Source organism: Vipera ursinii, assembly GCF_947247035.1.
Source record: "Vipera ursinii genome assembly, chromosome: 2".
Classification (NCBI taxonomy): Eukaryota; Metazoa; Chordata; class Lepidosauria; order Squamata; family Viperidae; genus Vipera; species Vipera ursinii.
The window spans coordinates 28,215,763-28,240,830 of record NC_139513.1 but is presented as its reverse complement, the minus strand read 5'-3'; the positions used below and the strand labels follow the sequence as shown (position 1 = coordinate 28,240,830).

Below are 25,068 nucleotides of genomic sequence, written 5' to 3'. Positions count from 1 at the left end.
GCATGTTGTCTTACTCCAAGCTGTATAGGCTCGAAAGCCTACTACCAATTAAGCATATTAGGTGATGTGCATCTCTGTAATGAGAAGGGGTGTGGTCTAATGACATCAACACCCTGTATCAGGTGTGCATAATTATTAGGCAACTTCCTTTCCTTTGGCAAAATGGGTCAAAAGAAGGACTTGACAGGCTCAGAAAAGTCAAAAATAGTGAGATATCTTGCAGAGGGATGCAGCACTCTTAAAATTGCAAAGCTTCTGAAGCGTGATCATCGAACAATCAAGCGTTTCATTCAAAATAGTCAACAGGGTCGCAAGAAGCGTGTGGAGAAACCAAGGCGCAAAATAACTGCCCATGAACTGAGAAAAGTCAAGCGTGCAGCTGCCAAGATGCCACTTGCCACCAGTTTGGCCATATTTCAGAGCTGCAACATCACTGGAGTGCCCAAAAGCACAAGGTGTGCAATACTCAGAGACATGGCCAAGGTAAGAAAGGCTGAAAGACGACCACCACTGAACAAGACACACAAGCTGAAACGTCAAGACTGGGCCAAGAAATATCTCAAGACTGATTTTTCTAAGGTTTTATGGACTGATGAAATGAGAGTGAGTCTTGATGGGCCAGATGGATGGGCCCGTGGCTGGATTGGTAAAGGGCAGAGAGCTCCAGTCCGACTCAGACGCCAGCAAGGTGGAGGTGGAGTACTGGTTTGGGCTGGTATCATCAAAGATGAGCTTGTGGGGCCTTTTCGGGCTCAGGATGGAGTCAAGCTCAACTCCCAGTCCTACTGCCAGTTTCTGGAAGACACCTTCTTCAAGCAGTGGTACAGGAAGAAGTCTGCATCCTTCAAGAAAAACATGATTTTCATGCAGGACAATGCTCCATCACACGCGTCCAAGTACTCCACAGCGTGGCTGGCAAGAAAGGGTATAAAAGAAGGAAATCTAATGACATGGCCTCCTTGTTCACCTGATCTGAACCCCATTGAGAACCTGTGGTCCATCATCAAATGTGAGATTTACAAGGAGGGAAAACAGTACACCTCTCTGAACAGTGTCTGGGAGGCTGTGGTTGCTGCTGCACGCAATGTTGATGGTGAACAGATCAAAACACTGACAGAATCCATGGATGGCAGGCTTTTGAGTGTCCTTGCAAAGAAAGGTGGCTATATTGGTCACTGATTTGTTTTTGTTATGTTTTTGAATGTCAGAAATGTATATTTGTGAATGTTGAGATGTTATATTGGTTTCACTGGTAAAAATAAATAATTGAAAAGGGTATATATTTGTTTTTTGTTAAGTTGCCTAATAATTATGCACAGTAATAGTCACCTGCACACACAGATATCCCCCTAAAATAGCTATAACTAAAAACAAACTAAAAACTACTTCCAAAAATATTCAGCTTTGATATTAATGAGTTTTTTGGGTTCATTGAGAACATGGTTGTTGTTCAATAATAAAATTAATCCTCAAAAATACAACTTGCCTAATAATTCTGCACTCCCTGTAGTGTGTTCAATCTTGCTTACCCTTGGCTCTGTATCTTCGTCCTCTTCATCTGGGTTGAAGGCTTCCGCACAGACTTGAAAAAGAAATATTTGTTATTCTTTAACAGGGTTGACATACATAGAGAGGCAAGAACTCTGCACGGATATATTAATTAGTGCCATCTTTAAGTTCCCAAATAATATAAACAGTGTAAAAGATTTAATACTTTAACTCTGATGGTTCAGACACTTTAACCATTCATTCAGGAAGAAAAATAGTTCAGTATAATCTATAATGAAGTGAAACATTTGTGCTCAAAATTTCAGGAGCTTAACATATATTTTAAAAGGCAAAGAAGTTCTATACCAAGATTATGCTAAAAGATTATCTGAACAGAATACAAGTTAATAATTATTTGCTACAATGTAATCTAATCTAGGAACTTCCCAAAGAAAAGCAGAGGAATATTTTACATACATCAATAAATAACATCTTGGACTTTGGACAAATGTATAAAATTGACATTGATGTACAGTGTCCAGTGTCCAAGATCCACGTATTTCCTCTTTTTTTGCATTTGGTTATTGTACAATAACCAAATGCAAAAAAGGGGGAAATACGTGGATCAGAAAATGTTAAAACTATTCAATTTGCTTCCTCAATAGGTAGCACAGAAGCCTGTAAGCTTGATCAGCAAACTCATCTGGAATTCTGAAAGTATGTTATGAACAGCTTCATAAAATGATTGCCATGGTGAATGTCATCAATTACTGTTGGCTTTAAAGTGTTTTTGCTAAATAATAATAATAATAATAATTAATTTAATTTATTAATTTTTATATAATGTATAATAATAATAATAATAATAATAATAATAATAGCAGCAGCAGCCATTTGGAACACAACACGCCAGATATCACAGTTGTAGAAAACCGAAGCGTACAGCTGATTGATATCACTGTACCAGGAGATGCCAGAGTCAAAGAAAAAGAACTGGGAAAAATTACAAAATACCAGGACCTGGCCATCGAAACTGCGCGATTATGGATGAAACGCGTAACAGTGATACCCATTGTCATCGGGGCACTGGGAACTATGTCCAAAAACTTTGCAAAATACATCAAGAAATTGCAGCTTCCTGCAATAACTTCAGCAAAGCTAGAAAAAACTGCACTACTCGGAACATCTTACATTTTAAGGAGATACCTGGTTGATACCTAGGATGCTGGAAGCAACCCATGTCAGCCATTAGTGCCAGTCAATTTGAGTGTTCAGTTGACTGAGTTTCATGTTTTATGAATAAGTTTTATAATAATAATGACAATAATGATAATAATAAAGTTAGAAAGGTAGATAATAGAATCCAGATATATATATGTTCAACCAGAATTAAACCCTATTGAATTCAACGAAATTTATTCTCTTGTATATTTCAGTCTAATGGACCTCCAGAGTAACAGTCTAGTAATATCTAGATTTCAGCTTCCCGCAGTCTGATTTAAAAAAAAAAGAGAAAATCTTAAAACCACTTTGTGTACTTCAAAAAAATGTGATTATAACTTTGTAAAAACAAACTAAAGACAAAATATAATTAGGAAACCATGTTAAAATATTAAGATAATCAATTCATACATTGTAGCTGATTATAACTAGATTCTAGATAAAAAATACTTATTACAGATTAATATGAAATGCATCACAATTACACAAAAGTGGAGAACCACATATCGTATGAGAGCAAAATCCAGCTTTTGATCTATTCTAGTAGGGCAGGTAATGTTGGGATTTAGCCAAAGGATTACAGCAAGGCCCTCTCTTACGATCCACTTCTCTTTGAGTGGACAGGTACCCTCTGTTCTTCATACTGCCTATCATGGAGAAAATACTTTAGGGCAGAAATGTCAAACACAAGGCCCGGGGGCCAGATCTGGCCCGCGAAGTGGTTTCATGCGGCCTGCAAAGCCATCCTGGAAACAGTGAGGGAACGGCCCCCACTGCCTCGGCCCTGGCCCAGAGACCTTCCTTCTGCCAGAGACCCTCAGATCTGTCCCACTCCTGCCCAGGCCCCCATAGGCACCCTTGATGTGAACGATGTAGAGCTGGCCATGCCCACCCAGTAGGCCATATGCACTCTAGCCACGCCCACCCAGTAGGCCACACCCACCCAGGCCACACCCACCCGGCCCCCTGAGGGCAACTGCAATGCTGATGCGGCCCTCAATGAAATTGAGTTTGACACCCCTGATTTAGGGCAAACCAGGAGTCAACAATTTCTGCTTCACCCTATATTTGTAGTTATACAAAATTCATTGTAGACTTTCCCTATGGAGAGAAGATGTTCAGGAGACAAATAAGCAAAATACACCCTAAAAATCCTTGATTGGGGAAAGTGTAAAATGCCTCTAAAATGGTCTGTTTGCTTAACAAGGTAGCAAAAGAGCAGCTAGCAATAAGAAAAATAACCACTTTGAGCTTGAGTGGATCATCCTAATGGGCCAAACTAGTCCCACAAGTTAAGTTCCATTCCTGCCATGTAACAAGTTGGTAATAATTCACTTAACTTGTTTTTGAAAATATGTAACATTATTAACCACCACTTCAATTAAACAAAACATTTGGCAAAGTTTCCCATAAGGTTTGGGTAGAAAATATGGTAAAATGTAGGCTGAACTATGATATCAATTAAAGCAGTGGTCCCTAACCTTTGCAGCTTAGCGGCCAGGCTGGAGGGGGGTGAGAGACGGGAATTGGACCGTGCAAACAACGGGGTCAGTGCACATGTGCATGCAAATGCAGCTCAACTGCACATGCGTGTGCACACTGGCCAGCCTCTCACGCTACCTGGTTTGAATAGGCCACAGCCCAGTAGTGGATTGCAGCCCAGGGGTTAGGGACCCTGAATTATAGCTATATGAATGTTTGACAATGTGTCCATGTCAAGACTGTCAAAAGCAAAAAGAGGTATTACACGGTTTGGGTGGATGCAATTCTGGGCCTTGCATTTTAGGAAGGACACTAGTATACAGCATGACCAAACGAGAACCATCAAGATGATGAGCCTAGGAAAACTGGATGAGAAATAATTGCTGTCACCAAGTACTTTTAGCCTTGGAGAAGAGAAGACTGCAGGGAGACATGATAGCTGTCTTCAAGAAACTGAAGGTCTATTGTGTAGAAGAGGAGTTTTATTTTATTTTATTTCTCAGGTTGCAGAACCTGCTGGTTTAAAACAAAAAACAAACCTTGGAATCCCTGATCTGTAAAATAGTAGGTGTGGTGTTTTTGCGAAGAAAACAAGCCTTGCCCTTTCTGTTGCTCCATCAACACTCACAAGACACAGTTTGGGGGGGGGGGGAAATGGGTATAAAATAGGGCAGAATTGTTCAGAGTTGTTTCAAGGGGGGGAAAAAGAGGTGAGTTTAAATTACACAAATTTTGACTGAAATCAGGAACAATACCTAATGCAGCTCTTCAGCAATGAAACAGACTGCCTCAGAAGGTTGGCAGAATCCTTTACTGCAGATATTTAAAAAGAAACTGTCTGGGCCATCTATCAGAAAGCTGCAGTGATTTGGGTTAGAATCAGATCCTTTCCAAGGCTTATATTCAATGATTTTGCAAAAAGAAGCCTTTTTTGACCCAGAAAAAAAGAGAAATGAAGCACATCACATGCTATGAACAGACACACTCAACACAATATATGAATAAAATTAGTACAGTATTTGAAGATAATTATCTGTCCTGGACAAAATACTCCTGACATACAGGACCCTTTTTCTGACCAAGAAAGAATGTGGTTCTCTTTCGGACTTCATAAATCTAAAGATGTTCTAAGAATAACCAGGATTAAATTTGTTAAATAAACAAATAAAAATATTATTGTTTCAACCTTATTCTCTTCCAATTCTGCACATCCTTTCTGACAACCATGGACTATTAAGAATTAGAACACAGAACACAGAATATCAGAGTCGGAAGGTCAACTAGTCCCACTCCCTGTACAAACCGGAGAGTCTACAGTTTCAGACAAGTTGTTGTCCAGTCTGTTCTTGAAAGCCTCCAATGATGGAGCACCCACAATTTTACAACAACAGTATTTTATTCTATAGTCTAACTGTATGAAAGTCTTGACAGGTTGCCCAGAACTAGATAAGCTTGGGAAGAATAAGAAAAGGAAGTCAATTTCTAAAAATCTGAAATAAATCTGACAATTCCACAAATGTGTAAATAATTTGAGAGGTAACTATATAGCCATAGCTCACTGGCAAATTCAGCAAGACTGTAAATATTAAAACTGTTGTTCTTCTACTATGAGGATGCTGGTTTTCCAATGACAAAACTAGACAGAATCACTTCTAAGAAAGGGATGAGGAATCCACTTCAGGTGATTTTGGATTTAATACAAGGGAAGTATTACTTTTTTTTAGCTAGTCATAGGTTCAGCAGTTAATGCAGATTAACAAACTATTGTTCTAAAGCTAAAATGCAAATAACAGAAACATAATGAGATTATTTTTCTTCCTGTTCATTATAATTTCATTATGCAACAACACTTAAGAAAAAGAGAGACATTTGAAGATTCTAAAATAAACTACATTCATGAAAAGCACCCACAAAACTTCTCCATGTATAAATAAGTTTATACATGTTGCTTTGAGTAGAATAGAATAGAGCTGGAAGGGACCTTGGAGGTCTTCTAGTCCAGCCCCCTGCTCACGCAGGAGAACCTATACCATTTCAGACAAGTGACTGTCTAGTGACTAGTCTCTTCTTAAGAATCTCCAGTGATGGAGCACCCACAATTTCTGAAGGCAAGCTGTCCCACTGGTTAATTGTCCTCACTGTTAGGAAGTTTCTCCTTAATTCCAAGTTGCTTCTCTCTTTGATCAGTTTCCAACCATTGTTTCTTGTCCTCCCCTCTGGTGCTTCAAAGAATAATTTGATCCCCTCTTCTTTGTGGCAGCCCCTCAAATACTGGAATACTACTATCATGTCACCCGTTTCTTCTTTTCTTTAGACTAGCCAAACCCAAATCCTGCAGCCGATCTTCATGTTTTAGTCTTCAGGCCTTTGATCATTTTATTTGCTCTTCTCTGAACTTTTTCCAAAGTCTCAACATCTTTTTTGTAGTATGGTGACCAACATTGGTTGCAGCATTCCAGGGGTGGTCTCAGTCGGGTTTTATAAAGTGGTATTAATACTTCACATGATCTTGATTCTATGCCTCTGTTTATACAATCCAGGATTGTATTAGCTTTTTTGGTTGCTGCTGCATACTGCTGGCTCATAGACAAGTGATCGTCCACTAGATGTCAATGCTGCTAACATAGGATGTTTTTGCATTGAGAACAGATGGAAATGTAGCCATCTTTTCCCTTTCGCTTTTAGAGTTAGATGATGCTGGGAGGGGGGAGGGATGTGAATGAGAGTCCAGCTAGACATAACAACACTAAACCTAGCATGAGAATCAAGGTTATTGAGCCCAGAGTTGATAAAGAATTGGTGAGCTGGAGAGGAAGCCCGTGCTTCAAGCTAATTGGGGAATGTGATTTATGACTATTAATTGGAGGAGGGAATTGTGCTTTGATACTATGTACCAAGGGGAGGGGAATTCAGTTTTAGGTTTTGATTATGTTAGTGTCGATATTATGCTACTTGAATAAAAGATCCTTTAAGGTAAACAATGTCTTGAAGTTCTTTTGAAAAGTTTCATTTATCGGAACCATGACACTAGGACTCCAAGGTCCCTCTCACAGTTACGTTTTTTGAGCCAGGTCTCACCTAATCTGTACTTAAACCTTTGATTTTTTTCTGCCTAAATGTAAATGTGCTTTCTCCACATTAAAATTCATTTTGTTGGATAGGGCCAGTTGTTCAAGTCTGCCAAGATCTTTTTGGATCTTGAGCTTGTCATCTGGGGTATTGTCTATTCCTGCCAGTTTGGTGTCATCTGCAAATCTGATGAGTTCCCCTTATCAAAGTCATTTATGAAGATATTGAAGAGTACTGGGCCTAAGACGAAGTTTTGTGGTACCCCACTGCTTACTTCTCTCCATGTGGATGTAGTACCATTGAACACTACTCGTTTAGTGATATGCCTTCATTAAAAAGTGGCACTAGGATTTAGATTTCTCCTAACAATTACAGCATGCTAAATCAAATGAAAGTGCACCCATTAAAAGCTCACAAGTGTGTATCTTCTTACATCTTTATATGATATATGGTGACTGCCCTGAGCTAATGGTATATACTGCTGAAATAATCACAAGACAACGTGATGCTAGCTGAAACTGAAATTATCCAGGGTTTTGATATTTTATTAATGAAAGAGCATTGCTCAAGTCATTTTCCTGGGTAAAACACCACATATTAAGCTATTTTTATGAGCTACTCCCTACATTACAGATTTAGCCAAGGCAAACATAATCCCCTTCCAAAATATCTGAGCTGCCATGACATGGGGACTCACTTTTATTAAGAGGTTGTATTTTTTTCTTTTATGTAAACTAGAATTCTCAACACATCAATTAAATCACAGCAGGCACTTTTTTGGCTGCTTCCTCTAATCCCTCCCAGTATGACTTTTCCATTCCAGCTTAGCTTCACATTTTCTCTGAGTAGGAGACCATACTTTCAAACAGTATGGCAGTCACAGAAGATTTTAATTTTTAAAAATGCCAATATGGTTTAAGTAGACCCAAACATATTCTTGGGAAAAAGATGATGCTAAATGATAGCAACTTCTCATTTAAAAAAAAGTTATATAAGATGGGGAATTATCTGGCAAGTATGAAGTGAAGTATAACAGCAGACAACATATTTTAGGAATCATATTAATAGATGATAGAGTGGATCATAAAAATATTTTCAGAAAATTGAGAACATCTACAGCAACAATCAAAAGGTTATATATTAATAAAAGTCTAGAGGAACAAGAACATTAAAATAGTTGCCAACTATTTTGAAATAAAGGTTTTAAAAATATATACATTTTTAATTTTAATAGGGGATATCTATGTATCTATCTATCCATCCATAATTGCATAATTCAATTTCATTTTCATTTTAAAATTTTGGTTAATAACCTAAGCCAGACTCCCAATGAAACAAATACATTTCAGCCTTTTCAGCTAGTTTTTCCTTCAATACCCTCTCTCTATCCTCCCTGTGAAACTAAATCTGAGAAGCAAAACACAACAGCTTTATGCTTCAGGCAGTGAAGCTAGACAAAGAGCTAATAATGGGGGGGAGCCGAATATTTAATGCAAATTGGTAAATTACAGGACTAGGAGATTCATCAATATGTTTCTAGGAAGATATTCTAAAATGTTGTTTAAATATTTCATATTAAAATAGCCTAAGAAAGGATGCAGTCAGAGAAGTTACAGAAATACTATTTACCTGATTGCGGAAATAAAGGTAATAATGTCTGTATGTATTACCTTACACTGTACACGTTTTGGGACAGAAAACCGATTATGCGGAGTGTATCAAATTTAAATTTGCAACCCTCCATTTGGAGCTTGAAATAGCTGTCTGGGATGCAAGCAACTATCCTGCATGTGAAAATGCATAATTTTGAAAGTCTTTTGAATACAACCCATATTTTTTTTGAGCTCGAAAGGCTACCTAAAAGCTAAGAGTGAACATTTTTTAACTGTTGCTTCCATCTATTGCGCCCATCTCTGTTTCAAGTACTACATGGAATATGGCTAAAAAATTTGTTTGGTCAGTCTACCAAACATAACTTATTCAGCAGATTTTTTAGTAAAAAAAAGACCCATAATATAAATATATCATATATTCATTTTTGAAAACTGCATTAATATTTGCATCTCTACACTTTTTAAGAATTTTAAAGTGAACGTTCTACAATTGAAATGCATTTAAACATTAATTTTCTTAAGCAATAAACAAGTATCAACATCATTTAGTTCAGACATGTCAAACTCGCGACGTCATGTGATGTCGTGCAACGCGTCGGGACTGTTTTACCATTGCTGGCAATGGGGTAGGCATGACCTCTGCGTGACACGTCCGGCACGGGGGGGGCGGCAGTTTGACACCCGTGATTTAGTTAAAAAGCAAAAAAGAAAAAACATTATATAGTGTCAAGGAGTTTCACTACTGAAAATGGATTCTTAAAATAAACCTATCATTAAGAAGAAAAGGATGCTTTTATTTTTGTCATCTAGAAAAACCCTTAATATGGTATTTAAATAAATGAGAGCCACTTTGATGGAGTGATTAAAGTGCCTGGATTAGAAAGTGGAAGCACATGATCTTTCTTTAGGCATGAAAACTGATGACTTTGGGCCAATCATTTTCTTTCAGCCCAATCCACCACAATAGAGAGGCAGGAGCGTTATATATGTCAACTGTACAAAATAAAGGCAGGATATACATCCACAGTCGCTTTAAAGAAGATGACCAAGAGCTATAGCAAGCAAAAGAGTGATAAAATGTCACTGACCTGGAAAGGATTGGAATTTTTAGTCCTTTCTTCTTTGAGGCGACGTGTTCTTTTTAAGTTTCCTGTGCTTATTCAAGGGATAGCACATGAAGTTTCTTTAGTTTCTCAGTGAAAAATCATTAATGATTGTCACCAAGTTTCAGAAATAGAAAGAGTTAGAATTGTCAGCCATTGCTTAAAGGATTAAGTATAGTTTGCAGCTACTTTTGAAATAAATTGAAAATGCATTTGCTCAATAGGTTCTTAAAGTATGAGAGATTAAGCTATGAAAAGTTCTGTTTAGTTTTTTTTAGTTTAATCTTCTCTGGAGTTTTGGATCACTTGGCAGAACATAACTTCAAATTTGACTTGCCTGTTTTTTTTTTAAAAAAAAAAACTCTGATATCTATGGCCTGCTTTTGTGTTTCAGGCCAGGGCTAGAGCAGGTGAGCTTCCTCACATACAATCTGTCATGCTGAATGACAGGACTTCTTTCTGAGATCCCTGGACTGTTACTGGTTATTTAGTGCTGAGGGATTTTAAATTACATGCTCTGGTCTGGAAAGGCTCAGGAGTTTATTGATTTATTCAGGTAATCTTTGGCCCAAGGCACAGAGACAGACAGAATGTTTTTATTTCAAATGGGTGGCATATGATTAACAGCTGATCACAACATACTGAAAAATGCTGACTTGAGCCTGTTGCCAGTGTTAGATCATTTCTTGGTGCAGGTGAAATTCATCATCTTTTATGACCTTTGGAGAATGGTGGGGGTGGGGGAGGGGGGATGTCAGTTAAAATGGTCTATTCATAGCATTTTAGGGATTCAGATGAATTACAGGACACTTAGGGATTTTCTAGAATCTAGATCATGGGTGTCAAACTTGTAATGTCACGTGACATGTCGTGACATATCACGACTTTTTCCCTTTGCAGTTTTGGAGTGATGCATCCGGCCCGTGGGCCGGCAGTTTGACACCCCTGATCTAGATGATTTGTTGGGCAATTTAGGCAAGCACTTAGTGGGCCTTTGGCAGTAGAAGTTGACTCAGATGCTTAATATGATTGAACAGCCTCTATCACCCAATCCCAACAAGCACCATGGTTTAGCAAGGAAGCTCCAGAAGACATACTGGAAAAGAAATGCTTGGAGCACAAGCCAGGTTGGAATGGGACAACTCGCCACAGCTGTCTCGCTATGGCCAAAATGCTGCAGCCAACTTGCCGCAGGACAATTCCATGCAGGATTACTCACCGTGATAAACATTACCTGCCACTGTTTCTTTGAAATTATTTCCACTGACAGTTATTTTGCGTGAGTTGTCCCACAGTGAATTGTCTCGTGGTGAGATGACGATGACAAGATGGCCACAGCAAGATTGCCATGGTGAGATTAACGTGAGTTGGCCACGGCGAGTTGTCCTAAACCTCAAGCAGAGCAAGTGAATATTATGGAGCACAGGTAAATGTTCATGTTTAAGCCTAGTTCATGTTTGTTCATCTCCTCAAATGTTGCTTCAGTAAGTTGTCATCTAGCAGCACCATTTAGGATAGCCTTTTCCTTTTTTGGTAAGGATGGACAGGAAAACCTTTTGCCAAGCTGCAATGTCTTTTTAGGCAAGGAAGTAATGTTAGGTACTCTTCATGTTTGTATATTCAGGAAAATAATTTTTAAAACATGGCCATTTTATCAAGAATCATACTATCTTCTTCCCTTGCTCCTTTAGAATATTTTTTACATAAAATCCATAAACTGCTTATTTATTTATTTATTTATTTATTTATTTATTTATTTATTTATTTATTTATTTATTTATTTATTCCTTATATAGCTGAACTGCTTACATTTAACGTATACTGTAGTTTAAAATGTTAAAACATAGCTGAAAGTAAGAACTGGTCTTTTGAACATCCCTGTTTCCAGTACAATTAAAGAGCAGCAGAAAGTAACCTCTTTTTTTTTACATTATTCCAAAGCTTTTCACAGAAGGATCATTTCTGAACATGCTTTCACATAGATATTTCTCTCTCCCATGAGAAAATATGATCTACAATTCCTCTTTATTTATTTCAAGAATGGTTAAAAATATCAGATCCATGTAACTAAAGCAAATTTAGTACAGCACTGTGTGCCAAATGCCATCATGTCTCAAAAATAATCAGAATTATGCTTGTGTCATCACTTTAACAAGAGTGAAGAAAAAAATGTGTGAATGTTAAAAGAGCTTTTTGACACAACACATTAATATTTATCATGTGCTGCACTGGAATCAATAGGCAAATTATAACTTTGCAAAGATTTTTGATAATCTGAGAAACACAATCAGATAGTATTGTTGTATAAACAAAAAACTGTACTTTAGTTTGAAAGATTATGTAAGGTTCAGAAAGAAGATAGGCAGCATACAAACCAACCACCTTGTCCCGCTGGCTGTTCTACACATTCACACAGGAAATTCCATTTGAATATGTTCCCCAAACTTCTTTTTTAATACATTTAATCCACTGGCTTCAGTCCTTCTTTCTAAGGCAACGGAGAACAAGGCTACTTCCTCTTCTAGATGACAACTCTTCAGATTTTTGAAGACCGCTATTATATTGCCGGGACGCGGTGGCTCAGTGGGTTAGGACGCTGAGCTTGTCGATCAGATGGTCGGCAGTTTGGCGGGTCGAATCCCGAGTGCCGCGTAGCAGAATGAGTGCCTGTTACTCATCCCAGCTTCTGCCAACCTAGCAGTTCGAAAGCACGTAAAAATGCAAGTAGAAAAATAGGGACCACTACGGTGGGAAGGTAACAGCGTTCCGTGCGCCTTTGGCGTCTAGTCATGCCGGCCACATGACCACGGAGACGTCCTCGGACAAGCGCTGGCTCTTTGGCTTTGAAACGGAGATGAGCACCGGCCCCTAGAGTTGGAAACGACTAGCACGCATGTGCGGGGGAACCTTTACCTTACCTTTACCTTATTATATTGCCTCTCAGTCAGTCATCTCTTTCGGGAACAACATCCATAATCTCTTAATTGATCTTTATAGTTCTGGTTTTCAGACTCTTCACCATTTCGGTAGCCTTTTTGTGAAGGCTCCAAATTGCCAGTACTCTTGATGAACACTTGGGCCTAAAGATTCCAAATACAGACTGACCAGAGTAACCTCTATGTACTTATTAATATATCCAAAGATTACACCTGTCTTTTTAATAGCTGCATCATACTGTTGGCTGATGTTAAATTAGTGCTTGCAAAGATATTCAGTTCTTTCTGCATTCACCACTACCAGGCTACGTTTCATTCTACAACTGGCCTTATATATTTTTTATACTGAGACGCAAAACTTTTGCTAGGGTTCAGACACTTTAAATCGAGAAGTATTGAGCTACTAAGGTTGTAATGCTATTAAGGAAAGTTAATAGGGCACAAATTGTTTGCAACAAATCTATGCTGACCTCTGCTAATTATAGCACATAGATCAGGGTGCTGAAAAGATGCTAATAAGTTATCCAAGGCAATCAGCCTGAGGGAAGAAGTAACCACAAAAGGGAAGTACTGCTGTAGCATAGAAAAGGAGAAGTACCAAAGGGAAAAACAACCAGCGGGACTTGCATGGGCATATCTGAAAGGAAGTGAGGCCGAAAAGGACTTTTAACACCGGCCTGTGGGGTGGAGTGCTGCATAAAAAGGAGAGCCTTTGCACAACTTCCTCCATGGCATGAGTCCAGGTTACTTGAGGAATCATCTCACACCAAAGGGACTGGCCTGCCCCATTTGTGCTCACAGAAGGGGTGTGCTGTGGACCCAGTTGGTCAAGAAATTCCAGCTGGTGGGATCCAGGCTTGGCTTGCCTCACAAAAGCCAAGGGAGAGATTGTTCAGCAGAGGAGGAAGAATTTATTTTCTTATTCTCCATAAGACACAGCATAGCATTCTTGTGCTTAGGGGCCACTTTAACCAACAAGGTCCCCAGTATGGGAAAAGGCAGAGTATCACCTTGGTCAACCTCAGCTGGAAATGTGTTGTTTCAGTGATTCACAATTTTCATGGTTCTGCGCATGTCCATGAAAAAGCCATAAATATTGAGTTGGGGGTTACAAATAACTTTTAGCAAATAGGCAAATTCACAAATACAGAATCTATGAATAATAAGGACTGACTGGATAAAGCACTTTTTCTGGGTAGGTTATATACTAAGGTTCAAAATACTTGTCTGCCATCTTTAGTAAAATATCACAAATGTAAAAAAAAACCACCACCAGGATATGGTTTGGTGCTTTACTTTTATCTTGGATATAACCCAAACATTTTAATAATTGCCAAGGACGTTTAAGAAAGATATAATCCATGCAGAACAAGGAAGCATGTGTGTTAAGATAAATATCATCTTTATTGATATGAAGTTGTCAGGCTTCTGAAAACTTAAATTCCATTGCAATCACTCAACCTAATTACATATATTTGTTGTCTATACTTTTGCCTAATTAATAAAGGCTTATATAAAATAATACCAACTACCGTAAATCATCCTAGGTATTGGCAAAGGACTTCTAAAAAAAGAGATACACATGAGCTAAATTGCTTGAGAAAGTGACCAATTAAGGGTAACAGAGTTATAGACCATTGTGTACTTTTGGAAAGCTAAGTTGTAACTAGTCATACTATGTCCCAAAGGTGCTTTTTTTTAAAAAGGCAACTGGACTTTCTTTAGAACTGGACTGTTCTCAATGAAGAAGCTGGCATTAAAAATGCAGCATTAGAACACACACAATAATCTGCTGTTAAGATTTGTCTATTATTAGAATCTGAAAATCTGCTACTGACATCACTATTTGCAAATGTGTAAAGTATTGCCCATTTCTAAAATGTTAAATATAGCCCTTTACCACAAATAAGTGCATCCCTTGGTACTAACCAATTTAAGATGTTAGTACTCTTGTTTAATTCCACTTTCAAAACACAGGATTTTGCTACACTAAAAATACTATAAATTTAGTATTTAAGAATACTATACATAAATGTTATGGATTCATTAGCAGGATGCAGCTGGCTTCTCTAAAACTCAGCCAGTTTTTCAAGAATGAATCAAGCTGCATGATAATTTATGAATGTATACAGTAGAAAGTGTTCCACATGGAGGATTTTTGTATTAGTAACTTTAACAGCAATTATTCTACAGACATATGAAAACATAAATATACATCACTGAAATGTTTGGTTTTTTCAACATATTTCTATACAGATATTAGATCCACGTCAATAACATTAATAAAGCAAATATTATAAATATCATGCACCATTTTGTAATGCATTGTGTAATTTAAATAAACATAAATGCAAATTGTACATGTGGAAAAATTAAGTACATTTATGACTTCCACACCTAAAAGTAAAATCAGTATACCAGATCAAGTGCAAATTATTAAAAATTGTTAGAAATGTTAGAAAGGATTTGAAAGGAACCTGTCTTACTGAAATCTCAGACAATTACTTTGATTTGCTCTTTGTTGCTGAAGTGTGTATCGAAAGCCACTCTGAGGTCTAGGAGTCTGAGAAGGGACTTAAAAAGATTGCCAAACAAATGGAGAATACTGGTTTAGCATTTGTTGTTCTCATATATTAATAGCCAAACTCCCCATTTCTGAATTCAATCTTTCATGAAATATCAATTCCCAAAGTTTATCTATGTGCAAGTAAGCGATGGCCATTATAATAAGTTAGTAATTCCTTACTAGCTTTAACTTCCTTAAAGTTTTTTCTTCAGATGACTATCCCTCAGAAGCATGCATATGTAATAAAAATGCTTTAAGCATTTGTGCTAAAATTAGCATGTTAAATGACTTCCTAAGAACAATATGAAGAAACAAATGAATGCTGGAAACTGCAATTACTCCTGGAGGGACAAAAAACACTCCCCCTTATGCACTATCCTATTATAATGGCAATGATGAGGGACCAACTACAAAGTGCCATAGATTAGTGGGTAAGTGAAGCTCCATCTGCGCAAGCAACAGGAGCACAAAACCATCCCCTCCCCCCCGCCGTCACCGGTCCACGGAGCAGGAAAGGTTGGGGACTGCTATCCAAGATGAAACAGACACGCTGGCTGAGGAATTCTGGGAGTTGAAGTCCATAAGACATAAAAGGGTCGAGTTTGAAAACCCCTGGTCTAGATCAGAGGTCAGCAACCTGAAACAGTGAAAGAGCCACTCGGAACCGGTTCCCTCACAAAATGAAAAACTGGGAGCCGCAAAAAATGTGTGTGCATGTGCGTACATACGCGCATGCGCAGAACAGGGTTTGACTGAAGAGTGGAGCCAAGACGAGATATGCACCTACCCTGCATATTTGAATTGATTGAACTTTTTAGTCCCACTTTTTTTTGGGGGGGACTGCACATGGCAGAGGACTGGGAGCCGCAGGAGACGGCTGAAAGAGCCGCATGCGGCTTCCGGAGCCACGGGTCTAGATGAAGGGTAATGCAAAGTCAAAACGCTCTGAGATGTTTACAGTGGAGTTCTTATGAAGAGTGCTTGTATCATTATATACAAAAAGCGATGGTGGCACAATGGTTAAAATGTAGTATTGCAGGGTAACTCACTGCTCACTCCAGGAGTTCGATTCTCAGCAGCTCAAGGTTCTATCCTTCCGAGGATAATAAAATGAAGACCCAGATTGTTGGGAGCAATATGCTAACTCTGTAAAGGACTTCAAGAGGGCTGTAAAGCACTATGAAGCGGTATGTAAGTCTAAGTGCTATTGCTATATAGTTTTTTTTTTCTCCTGCCTACTGTTTTCCCATACATGCAGGTCTGGTTATTTTTCAGATCAACCAAGTGTTGATACATTGGTTATGACAAGAATTGACCCACTGGTTTGTTGCCCAACCCTGACATTGTAGGCTAAGAGAAAGTGAGTGCCTGGCCCAAAGTCATCCAATGGCTTTTATGCTTAAAGTGGGACTAGGATGTCAATGTGAAGAAGAATTAAAGAGCCTCGTGTTGCAGGTGAAGAAGGAGAGTGCAAAACTTGGGTTGAAACTTAACATTAAGAAAACCAAGATCATGGCATCCGGCCCTCTCAATTCCTGGCAAATAGATGGGGAAGAAATGGAGGTAGTGACAGATTTTATTTTCCTGGGCTCCAAGATCACTGCAGATGGGGACTGTAGCCAAGAAAGACGCTTGCTCCTCGGGAGGAAAGCCATGGCAAATCTAGACAGCACACTAAAAAGCAGAGACATCACCCTGCCAACAAAAGTGCGTATAGTCAAGGCTATGGTCTTCCCAGTTGCAATGTATGGCAGTGAAACTTGGACCATAAGAAAGGCTGATCGCCAAAGAATTGAGGCCTTTGAACTATGGTGCTGGAGAAGACTCCTGCGAGTCCCTTGGACTGCAAGGTGATCAAACCGGTCAGTCCTGGAGGAGATCAACCCTGACTGCTCTTTAGAAGGCCAGATCCTGAAGCTAAAACTCAAATACTTTGGCCACCTAATGAGAAGGAAGGACTCACTGGAGAAGAGCCTAATGCTGGGAAAGATTGAGGGCAATAGAAGAAAGGGACGACAGAGAATGAGGTGGCTGGATGGAGTTACTGAAGCAGTAGGCGTGAGCTTAAATGGACTCCAGAAGATGGTAGAGGACAGGAAGGCCTGGAGGAACGTTGTCCATAGGGTCGCGATGGGTCGGACACGACTTCGCAGCTAACAACAACAAAGATGTCAATCTCCTTATTTCTAGCCTGGTGGTGCCTTAACCAGAAAAACCACACTGGCTTTAACCGTACAACTAATCTCGGGCTTGTTAAAAAAAAAATATCTGGAGTTAACAACGCTGGACAAATATTTTCCACTTTGATTTTGCAGTTCTGTCAGCTATTAAAAATGAAATATAAACATAAAAATGTTACAGTTGAGTTTCTGAAGTTTCATTAAGATACTCAACTGTGAATACTATGAAACATTCAGCTAGTCCTCGACCTACGACCATAATGGAGCCTACCCATTATGGTCACAAATGGTGATGGCTATTAAACAAGATAGCCTCACATAACAACCCCAAGCTACTGCTGTCCCTGATAACAGTCATTAAACAAATGTGCAGGTCATTAAGCAGAGCACAGGGTGCTGTGTGGGAGGCGGAGATTCTGGGAGGCCTAGCCTAGGCCCAGGCCTGCATACCCCAGGCTTCCAAGGATTCTCCTACCCACTGAGCACCCTGCTCCACTTCCCACTCCTTGGGGATCCCCATAACCTTGGGCCTGTTTCCCCCACACCAGGGCCCCGCAGGCCTCCCCCCCACACACACACACCACAGGTAACTTCAAATGGCCGCTAAGTGACAGTCATTAAGCGAGGACTACCTGTACAACCCAAAACTGAAAATCTAAATAAGAGTTCGTTTAAGCACCATATTTGAAAGGTAGGAGCACTATGTGTACCACTTTGAGCTCCTGGAAAAAAGGCAGGATATAAAAACTCACAGTATAAAAATAAATAATCCATGGATCTAATCCTGTGAACTACATAAAACAACACAAGTGGTTGTTTGTTCCTCCACAATAAAAAGTCTTTCCTTAGGTTACCATGACATTTAGAACCTGGCAAGCTAATATAATAATACCTATTGCTAGTCAAAATATAAACTCAATTCAGTCCTACGTATTTGAAAGCCAGCTGACTCACCTACCTTTCTGAAAGGCAAGGTCATCTTATCATTGCTACAGAACTGCATACAATGTGGTAAATATATCCACAGACGTAACCTTCTTGGCCTTCATAATAAAAATGATTTTGGTTATAGCACTATTGTACAAAACTGAAATTATTCTAATTTAAAACACTTTTGACTCTTTTAAATAACTATTCTTACGTGTTCAGTTTAGGACATATAACCAGAGTGCAAAGGCCAGGTCTATTGTTTTAAAACCGCAGTTGTCACAGTATAGGATGGAGTAAGATTTAATGACTCTAGCTTCAAACACCACCTATGAAAGAGAGACTGGGTTGTATCTTTGTAACAACTGACAGGAGACCATCAATACGATCTTAAGAAGCCACCTGAAGGGTGATGATTGCTAAGGGACTATTTTAAACCTATTTTAATTTCAGTTTCCTGAAATTAATGGAGGATACCGCCTGGAACAAGCTCCCAAAAGAAAAAGAGTTAACTACCAGTAGTGCAGAAAGTGGTAACCAAATAAAGACAGCAATTCACGGTCATGTTCTTAGCGTAGTGGTACCTCTTCTTTGCAATACTGCTGTTCCATATCTCAGTCACACACTAAATGAGTCTGTCGCTGTTTAATAAGATAATTCCAGCATGAAAAATGGAGAAAAGAACTCTATTCACATTTTTCATGTTGTCTAAACTTCAACGAAGCCATATCATTCATGCTTCTTTTTGTAAATTCAATCTTTCCTCATAAAATGATTTCCCTGCTCATCTTATTTATTCTTTTCAGGATTTTTTAAAGCATTATTTTCAGGGAAAGAAGCCCGAAAAGTAAACAGTATTTCATAATGTTAATTGCACCACAGATTTGAATGAATCCTGTTGAATTGAATAAAACACTTAAAGTTACTTATTAAATCTATACTCTAGTTACCTTTTCCATTTTCTGTCAGAAACCGTTATTAATTCACTATTCAAAACTAGTTTCTTTCACCTCCAGGAAGTTAAAACACGCACTGCCACAATTAAATCTATTTTCAGATGTATGCTGCCTGAAGAATACTCTGTTCCTCTTGACTATTTTTAAACCTGAATATATGAATTACCCAAATAAAGTCATTATGAGACAGAAAATGGGGGCAGATAGGAATAAATGAGAAAATGTGGTCAGTCCCTAAGGTGAGCAAAATAAGTCGAGACTCTAGAAAGGGTACAGAGAAGAGCAACAAAGATGATTAGGGGGGTGGAGGCTAAAACATATAGGGAACGGTTGCTGGAATTGGGTATGTGTAGTTTAATGAAGAGAAGGGTGAGGGGTGACATGATAGCAGTGTTCCAATATCTCAGGGGCTGCCCCAAAGAAGAGGGAGTCAAGCTATTCTTCAAAGCACCTGAAGGCAGGACAAGAAGCAACAGATGGAAACTAGTCAAGGAGAGAAGCAACCTAGAACTAAGGAGAAACTTCCTGACAGTTAGAACAATTAACCAGTGGAACAACCTGCCTCCAGAAGCCGTGAATGCTCCAACACTGGAGGTTTTTAAGAAGAGACTGGACAGCCATTTGCCTGAAATGGTATAAGGTTTCCTGCCTGAGCAGGGGGTTGGACTAGATGACCTCCAAGGTCCCTTCCAACTTCATTATTATTATTATTATTAAGTTAAAACTGATTGAGATATTAAACATTTGTGATAAAAAGAAGCAAACATTGTAAGTTCAACTGTTTATCTGAAATGCTAACTATGAACAGAAAGAACCCTAGTGACAAGTATATCCTTAGGAATATTGTCCATATTCCCTTTTCAATACTGTGATTAGTATAATACTGGGGTTGACAATGCCTGTGAATGTTGCTGTATCTATATTATTCCTTTAGTGCACCTTCAAAAATCTCAGTTTGCAGAGCATCAAAGGTGTTTATATACCATTTTAAATTTTACTAGTAATTACATCCCTACAAGCAATCTCTAGCAAGGACAGGAACTGATTGATTTCAATATTGCCAAGACAGAAAACTTCACCTGAAAGCGATAGAAGTAAAACTGCAGTGGGAGATGAAGGGAGGAGGATGCAGCAAGACGACCGCAGAGGGGAGGAGAAACAAAGCAGCAAAGGCGGAAGACGCAGAAACATAGCTTTCAGCAAGGAAAAAAAAGTTATTTTGATAAAAGGTAAATGCAAGCTTATGAATCTCACGACCCCCAGCAAAAGTGTTTGAAATGATTGTAGTTACAATTGGGAGAGACTCTGTGGTTGAGAATAAACTGCACACACGAAGGGGTTGTCTCGGCTGGTTTAAATAACTTGACAAGTATTCTAGGGCAGCGTTTCCCAACCTTAGGAACTTGAAGATGCGTGGACTTCAACTCCCAGAATTCCCCAGCCAGCTATGCTGGCTGGGGAATTCTGGGAGTTGAAGTCCACGCATCTTCAAGTTCCTAAGGTTGGGAAACGCTGTTCTAGGGACTTCACCATCCATGCCAAGATCTTTCTGTACACACAGTAATTTGAATTCATTATCTCCACAGCAACCATGTTCCACACGGCATTTTGGCCCTTCGCATTCAGTGGAATGTGTTGGGTCTGTTTTTTCCCACTGGACAACCCCACATTACCCGGAGCTTTGGAGTTATTTGAACTCAAAACATGACAGGGCTGGGTGAACTATTATATGAACTCCAAACAAAGTTGCTGTGCTCAAATGATTTTCTAAAAGACCTTACCACATGTGACATAGCTATAAGTGCTGGGGTTGTGTTATTTCCTTACCTCTCAGGGTTGCATTTTTAATCTCCTTGCCAGATGCCAATAGGCAGCCAGAAGCTTCCTAATTACCGGGGATATCTGCAGGCAAACACATCTGCTTCTAATGGAAGATTGATTGGGCAAGAAAAAGGGTCTTTTTGCTTTCTCCTGGTCTATTGGTGGAGCAGTGGGCTAATGCCTCCTTAAGTAACACCAGCTGCCTGCAATTAGTGCAGGTTCGAGTCCCACCAGGCTCAAGGTTGACTCAGCCTTCCATCCTTCCGAGGTAGGTAAAATGAGGACCCAGATTGTTGGGGGCAATTAAGCTGACTTTGTAATAATGCCGCTTGGGTGTGTGTGTGAAAGCCCTAATAAGCAGGCATATACATAGAATGAAGGCTACTGCTAAGCTTGTAAGCCGCCCTGAGTCTTCGGAGAAGGGCGGGATATAAATGGAATTAAAATAAATAAAAAAAATATTGGAGATCCATGGATTAAGCAGGGTGATTAATAACATCAAAGAAAAGAAAGACAACAGACCACTAAAAAGGATTATCTGAGAATGAGTCATTTATGTGAACATGGCTAGTAAAGGAAGTGAATGGCACTGAGGGAAAGAACCACATTAGGAAGACAGCTTCGGAGCTATTATGAAGCTGAGAAGCAAGATTTGGGTGCTGGTTTATTAAAGAAACTAGGAGAATTTAGGGAACTGATAATTTTTTCCCTATTCTCCATTCTCTTTACCTTATGACAGCAGGAAAGAGAAAGTAAACCCAAACTGTTTTCAGAGCTGGTTGTTGTACCTATGATTAGTCTGATCTTATTTAATTTTAGTCACAATTTTTAACTGTGCTCCTTGACTTCAAGTAATGGAGCTTATTACAAGAGCTTGCAAACCCTTTGCATTTTTGGCTATCAGAGGAGAGTCATCATCTTAGTGCAAATTATTCATGCTTCTCTCCTCCAATTCTAAAATTATGCTCATCTTTTTCCAAGCCAGTTTCCTTTTATATATCTAGGCTGTCTCACTTCTTTACCAAACTTAAGCCAATCTATTTTGCCATGTTCTGACCATATTGTGCTTTCCTGACTTGTGTATAGATTTCACATGAGAACAATGGTATTTTCTGGGATTCCCATTTTTAAACACCTTCTGCAGCTTGTGGTGACTGACAGAATCAAAGATCTTTCTATCATTAATGAAGCACATATTGACTACTTTTTGGTATGCACTGGCTTCCTGTGCATTAACAATAAAAGTTCATGTTCTGTGGCCTTATCTAAAGTTCTGGCATCTCTTTTTCCATGTAGATCTCTTTAATCTGTCTCGAATAATCCTAGCCCTTATTTTGCTAATGTGTGAATTTAAGATATTATGTATTCCTTTGCACACTCTGTTCAGTTTCTTATATTTGGTACTGTTATATAGAATGACCTTTTCCAGTCTGTTGCCCAATGTGGATTTGTTAGCGTAACTTGGTTAGAACCTTTAGTGATTCTTCTTGCACATAAAGAGTTCATTATCTGTTTCACAGGATGCACCTATGTGTTTGATGCTGTAATTAAGGTCCTCCACTTCTTTTAGAAATTATGTACTACATTTCTGTGTACTCTATCTAATAATGTCTAGGTATACTACTCTTGTGATTGTTTAAATATAGTGTTCGCAATGGAATCATTTGATTGGCAGAAATTGACAGGTTGGTCTCCTGCTTCATTTCTGTTTCCTAAGTCATAGGAATGACGCAACGACATTTTCCTCAATATTTCCAACTTGAATATTCCAGTTTCCAATCAGAAGCAACATGTTTTGCTTCATGTTCTGTCAATTACAAATCGAATTTGATCATAAAACTCATCAACTTCTTCTGAATCAAGTGTCTGAAGTGGAAACTTGGATGACTGCCATATTAAAGTGTTATCTACAAGGTCTAACTAATATTATTTGGCAATTGATTGCACTGTAGCCAAATACTGTTCTTGCTATACCCTTCACAAAAGCAATCCTATTCTTTGTTTCTCATGTCCTGAGTTCAAATATTTGCTTAAATACTTCACTAAGTCAATAACCCAGACTAAATAAAACTTACTAAATAATATCTACAATTTAGAGGTTAAAATAAAACATACACAATAAAATAAAGTAAGATATACAAGATGAAATATGCAATCATGCTTGCACTATTTTGGTAAAAGCAATATACAAGTTTTACAAGCAGCAAAAACAAACCTTGAAACTGCAAGAGTTACCTTTGGTCCTTATCTGCTAGTAAAAACGCCTCATAAAATTCATCTGTCTCTCTCCAAGAAATGGAGTTAGAAGAGGCATTAGGAGCTCTTTGGAAATGTTGCAACAGAAATTACAATATAACATCTGTTTGTGTTCTTTTACCAGCCACAGCATGTCCTAAGCAACAAACAGCGTGATCTACCAACTAAAAGTGTTCAAATCCAGTCTATCTCAAGTTGGTGATGCCTAAGATATCAATGTATAGTCATTTCATTTCATCTTTCACTGGGTTGAGCTTTTCCTGTGTTCATGTTTCTTATGCTCCACATTCCCACTGTAATTCTGTCTCTCTAACTGTCAACACTGTCAACTGGATATTCTGAAGGCTTTAATCTAGCCATATCATCAATACTATTACAACTCCAAAACAATCCTCAGTGGCATACCGATAGCACACCGATTCCTATCAGTGTGGAGTTTGCTTGGAAACAATACAGGAGTGGCTTATCATGGCCTTCTCCTGCACAGTATGAATTGATGCCTTTGCCATTGTCCCTCAAATGATCATCTGCCTCCAGCATCTTCCTGTATTGCTGCTACCCAATATAAGTACATGTCTATGTTATCTGGGCAGTTGGGATGACCTTCAGGCCTTGAGTGACCCTGCTGGGAATATATACTCTTGACATACAGTATACTCCTAGTGTTCTGCAATACTCCATCCCATCCCCACTCTGTACACCAGGGGTCTTCAAACTTGGCCCTTTTACGGCTTGTGGACTTCAACTCCCAGAATTCCTCAGCCAGCTTGCCTGGCTGAGGAATTCTGGGAGTTGAAGTCCACAAGCCGTAAAAGGGCCAAGTTTGAAGACCCCTGCTGTACACCATATTGAGACAAGCCCGGCTGGACCTGGGAATGAGGGGGCAGATGCCTTTTTTTAACTGCATCTAAATTCTGCATCCATTTAATCATATAATGTTTGACTAGTTCAGTTTCTGACTTATACTTTAGCAGCAGTTTATAAGTAAGGCCCAAGGTACGGAGTATATTTCTTTGTGCTTTTCTCTTTATAAACACTGGTCTTTTAAAACAAAGCAAGAAATTAAACATTTGTAATGATTCTTTTCTATATTTATCTCACGCATTCAATACATTGGTTTTTTTTATATATATAACCTCTTATCAATTGCTTCTATTTGTACGAGTTCAAAGGCCAGATTACAAAAAAGATATAACCCACTCTGTGATAAATTTTTAAATCTTGTAAAATCTTGAATTTAATTCTTGGTTCTTTATTGGACCATATGTGGCTCATTACTTTTGTATGCCTTTGAGTTGCTCGTATAATTTCAAGTTTATTTTCTTGAAACAGTTTCATTGCCAAATGAAAAGCCAATAAAAAGCCAAAAACGGGGAGTAGTAGTAGTTAGTGGTAGTAGTTGTTGTTTTGTGCCCTTCAATATAGTTCATTGGTATGATATAAAATCATT

General features: G+C 38.7%; 1 protein-coding gene across 2 annotated transcripts in view; it reads right to left on the bottom strand.

The window, feature by feature from the left end:
- Positions 1-25,068, bottom strand: part of PRKAR2A (protein kinase cAMP-dependent type II regulatory subunit alpha) — a 78,009-nt gene that overhangs the window by 27,270 nt on the left and 25,671 nt on the right. For both annotated transcript variants that reach the window (XM_083354941.1, XM_083354942.1), the window contains exon 3: positions 1,530-1,582. In XM_083354941.1, the coding sequence (XP_083211067.1) occupies positions 1,530-1,582 (53 nt within the window). The remainder of the gene's footprint in view (positions 1-1,529; positions 1,583-25,068) is intronic.